Raw genomic sequence first — 4,517 nt, forward strand, 5'->3', positions numbered from 1 at the left:
TAGGCTGACAACATTGATATCAATATAACGGTTAATTAAAGAATGTAGTATATATATTTGTTACTTGCGGAAAACAGGTTTTTGTACTCAGGTACAGTTGTTAGGTTGTGTCCACCTTTACATAACTGAAATACTGTTAAAAAAACGGCCTTAAACCCCAAACAAACGAACAAAAGAAAATATATTTGCACCAAATCTTTATAATTATATATTTGTGGACTGCATCTCACTCACCTCTCACCTAGATAGATATCCAACGCGTGTAAAATTTCATTTTCTTTCTTTTCGAGAAAGCATTTGATGGTGTTTTTTTTTTTGTGATATGTTACTATTTTCACACAACTTAGGTGGACGCATTCAAAATGTACTCTGAAGTATTCAAGGCTTATCTTTATGTATAAAAATTTGCAATAACGTTCATGTATGAACTCGCCACCTCCCTATTGTAATAAAATGAGTAACGTTCCAACCGAAACATGCATTTTCACTCCATCCTCTCTTGCAGCTCCTCGTAGCAGCGGTGGTGAGCAGCCAGTTTCCCGACGCCGTCGGACGAGAACGGTTTTCTCCAAGTTGGCAATCAAGCATATGGAACATGAGTTTGAGCAGGGTAAATATCCCGACATCCGCCGGCGGGAAATTATAGCTGCTGAAATTGGCTCCTCAGAGGCACGAGTGCAGGTGAGTTTCTTCCTGGGTTGTTCTCGTTGTCGTCCATTTTTTCAAACCCTAGATTCAAATGATCTCACAATATACTCATATGTTAATGGGGAGGTTTAGAGACAGAGTAACATCTGTACGTACAAAGCTTCACAATTTTAAAATCCTTTGGTAAAATGTTTGTAGAGTGAATTATGTGACAACGAATATGTCGATTGTATTAGTTGACTTTCCGACCGGCATAATGATCCACGAAATCCCTAATATATTTTTTTCTGAACTGCGGCTACATATATGAGTTTTAAATAATTTTAAAGATCTCAAAGGGTGGAATTTTAAGATATCTTTGATAATATGAATTTTATTTCCGTAAATATTATTTGGTTTTTACTATAGAAAAAATCTGGTCACGGAATAATTTTCAATGTAGGGATAACGCAAGTTTTTTCGTGTTGTAACGTCTGCAGAATCCCGAGGGATTGGTTAGTACCCGAGCCCGTAGGGCGAGGGTACCAACGTATCCCGAGAGATTCTGAAGATGTTATAACATGAAATGAACATGCGCTAACGCTATTCTAGTATAAAACGCAAAAAAACTAATAAATAAATACATTCTACCTGAACGTCATTAAATTTCCATGAAATGCGCGACAATATCTTAATTGTTTTTTGACGTTGACGTCATTTCCATTTGAATTATCCGTTTTCGGGCCGTAATACGTTTACGCTTTGCCACGGAACGCGCATATATAAATAGGTGTTATAACAGCACGTGAGTGCGAGAATCTCTCTGTTAACACACGTTTTCTCTCCTGTTAAAACACCCCCAAAGAGTGACAAGAACAGCAGTTTTATGCTAGAATAACCTTTTTTCTTGAAATTTTATAAAATGTTTACGTTGAAATGTTAATTTAAGGTTAGCAGTAAGATATTCTGAAAGTTACAGAATAATCTATCAACGAAAGTCAGTATGAGAATTTCAAAACTTGTGTCCGAAATATTTTAACGATAAATTAAAAAATAAGATAGGGGCCTATATTGTATATTGAAAGTGTAAACAGTTCCAATAACCACATTTGATTTCCTTGGAAATAATGTATAAATTAATTCTATAATCCCATATCTATGAAGAAATCAATGAAAAATCTTTTGACGGAAAGTGGTCATATTGTCTAGAGCTTAAAGCGGACGCAGTGGTCCAGTGGTAACACTGTTTGACTACGAAACCAGGGGTCGTGAGTTGGAGCCCCCGCTTCTCCAACTGAAAATTACTAACATTGGGATAAGAATCCCGTGTGTGGGTGCTTTACACCTGGCACGTTAAAGAACCAGGGAAGCTTATTGAAATAGAGCATCTTCTGTATCTTGCACTATCCTCCCACTAACATTACTGACAGTCTTCTCGAAGAGCCGCCCATATAGGTTACTGGTGGCGACTATAAAGAAACTTATATACAAAAATGTCAAGAGCTTCGCTGGAAATTCAAACAGTGAGTGTTTCCAGAATAAGAAGATGACGGAGAATTTATGTCAGCGATAACACGAAGTTGATTTCCTGTAACATTTTATCTATTTGTAGGTATGGTTCCAGAACAGACGTGCCAGACAAAACAAACGCTGTCACCTAAGTGACACGTGTCCTGATGGCAGTGTGCTAAAGAACACGAGTAAAAGACAACGAGTTGAACAGCCTGCTACTAACAGTCAAAACACTGAGGTTAGTTTGTACACATTTTCAATCTTTCATTTGTCAAGCAAACCTTTACTTTATAAAGTTTAAGAACCATTCAGTAGAACTAAATCCAATGCGCAAGTCCTGCACTTCTTACTGGACGCAACAATATATTTTATACCATCTTAAAGAGATAAGATAGCATTAAATGGCCATTTTTATAGTATCAAGAAGGTAGCAAAGCATAACAAAATGACATTAATAAACAGGGAAAATGTAAATGCAATCCTCTATACAAAACGTTATGCGTGCATTTGATCGTAGCGTCTCTAGTAACGTAAGATATATTGTTTTTTTCAACTTGTTTTAAAATAATAATGTCACGCATGCTGACCAAAGGACAGGCGAGAAGTATGATAATATTAGAAAAATCTATGTTTCTGCAAAATTTTTATTACACAGCCTTCGTATTCTAACCCATTTCTTCATTTCAGACGATGATTGGGCTTCCGCGTATGGCCACTTCATTTAGTCAAAGTTCCTCAGCCGCCGTGTATCACAGTGTGCAGCCTCAGTTATTTTCTGCTTACCCACCCGCGTACTTTCACGGTCTTGTTCTGCCATCTCTGGGGAATCTTCAGAGTGTTTGTACGTCACTTCCGCAGGAAACCAAGAACGAGGATGATACAGCAGACGACATTGTCAAACGTCTCTTCAGGTTTAGCGCACGTGACGCCAGGCCTGCAACCATACAACAACAACAACAGGAAGCTGACGAACAACAACAGAAACAGGTGTATCGTATGGTTGTTCCAACTAAGAAAGCTACAGACTGTTCAGTGACAGAGCTTCGTGTTTCTGAAAGTGCTAGGGACGTCCGAGAGGAGTGTGTGTTTACACTGGAGGATGAGGATTCGGGGCTCGCAAATGACTCTTTCAGTGACTCTATGTAGAAACCATAGAAATAACGTCTTGAATATGTAAAAATTGTGAAAAACGTTTAAAAAGTGCATGTTCTGATACGAATTCAGACTACAGTTATAACATTTGCCTTACATCAACTTTGACATTGTGTACATACGATATATGCATATTTATAACTAATATCAGCTGTGGAGTTTTTATCCAACAGTGACTGTTCCATGGCCGAACCATGTGTTAAATTTATTTATGCGAATCGTGACGTCAAATGCAACCCTTTTCTAATTTGTCTAGGTTCAATTGTACCTACTAAAGAAACTCTGTATCACTGTGGTAGCAAGGAATGTTTGGTAGTTTTAAGAAGATAGCACGTATGTCTTTATTTCTTCTACAAGGTTAAGAAAAGTTGGCCCTTTTCTACGTGACGACTCACATTTAATAAAATTAAATTGTTAGGACTTGTTTAAAGTTTTATGTATATATAAAATAAAAGAAATTGTGCTATGTGTTTATAAGTGTTTGTTTGTTTGTTTATTTATGAAAGTGAAAAGATCAAATGGCCCAAGAAACTCTGTTACAATAATATAACGATCTCCCAAAGAGAAAAGTCACCAAAGTTCCCTATTGTGTCAAGAATGTTATACTCTCATTGTCACACCGCGCAGTGCTATATACATACATTATTTATACGGCTGCATTTTGCTCAAATTTTTTTCCATAAAATGGAAAGACTATATAGATGAAACTCCCTTTATTCAAAATTTCGAACTCTGCTTTTTTTCAAGAAATTTTGGAAAATTCATTATCGTTAAGTTACAACAAGAAATGAACAGGGCTTTGTCGTGGATGTGGCTTGGGGATAAAAATATTCAGAAAAGAACAATAGCCCGAACATGTGAATAGGCATTTTTCTACATATAGCCTTGCAGATAATGTAATTTCCGTTCGGAAATTGTTCTTTCTTCAAAAAAATGTTGCCATATAGATGCTATGAAAGTACACGACTTAAAAATATACAGTAAAATATGAGCCCCCTTCAAAGGATACAATCAGCCATGGTCCGAGTCAGCCTGTATTCGTATCCTTTGAAGGGGGCTCATATTTTACTGTATATTTTTAATTTTCGACACATTTAGGATGGAAACAAGGATTTTTATCAATCTGGTCATATTTTTTGACCCAGGTTCGATACGCGTGCCAGTGATAACGACAAGTCAAAAAGATATAACGATATTCAACTCTCGAGTACAATTATTTGGACTTA

General features: G+C 36.7%; 1 protein-coding gene across 1 annotated transcript; it reads left to right on the forward strand.

Annotated features, from left to right (window-relative positions):
- Positions 1-588: 588 nt before the first annotated feature.
- Positions 589-3,285, forward strand: LOC123530336 (homeobox protein orthopedia B-like). Its single transcript, XM_053532952.1, has 3 exons — positions 589-681; positions 2,240-2,377; positions 2,827-3,285. Exons 1-3 carry the CDS (start codon positions 589-591, stop codon positions 3,283-3,285), a joined length of 690 nt encoding a protein of 229 aa, XP_053388927.1.
- Positions 3,286-4,517: the final 1,232 nt, after the last annotated feature.

The sequence above is a fragment of the Mercenaria mercenaria genome, unplaced genomic scaffold, assembly GCF_021730395.1.
Source record: "Mercenaria mercenaria strain notata unplaced genomic scaffold, MADL_Memer_1 contig_1889, whole genome shotgun sequence".
Lineage (NCBI taxonomy): Eukaryota > Metazoa > Mollusca > Bivalvia > Venerida > Veneridae > Mercenaria > Mercenaria mercenaria.

What these genes read in the sequence shown, in the direction of transcription:
- LOC123530336 (XM_053532952.1), top strand. Translation starts at nt 589, where the DNA reads ATGGAACATGAGTTTGAGCAGGGTAAATATCCCGACATCCGCCGGCGG. An exon ending in CCTCAGAGGCACGAGTGCAG is followed by an intron (nt 682 to 2,239) that starts GTGAGTTTCTTC and finishes ATCTATTTGTAG; the next exon opens with GTATGGTTCCAGAACAGACG. An exon ending in CTAACAGTCAAAACACTGAG is followed by an intron (nt 2,378 to 2,826) that starts GTTAGTTTGTAC and finishes TCTTCATTTCAG; the next exon opens with ACGATGATTGGGCTTCCGCG.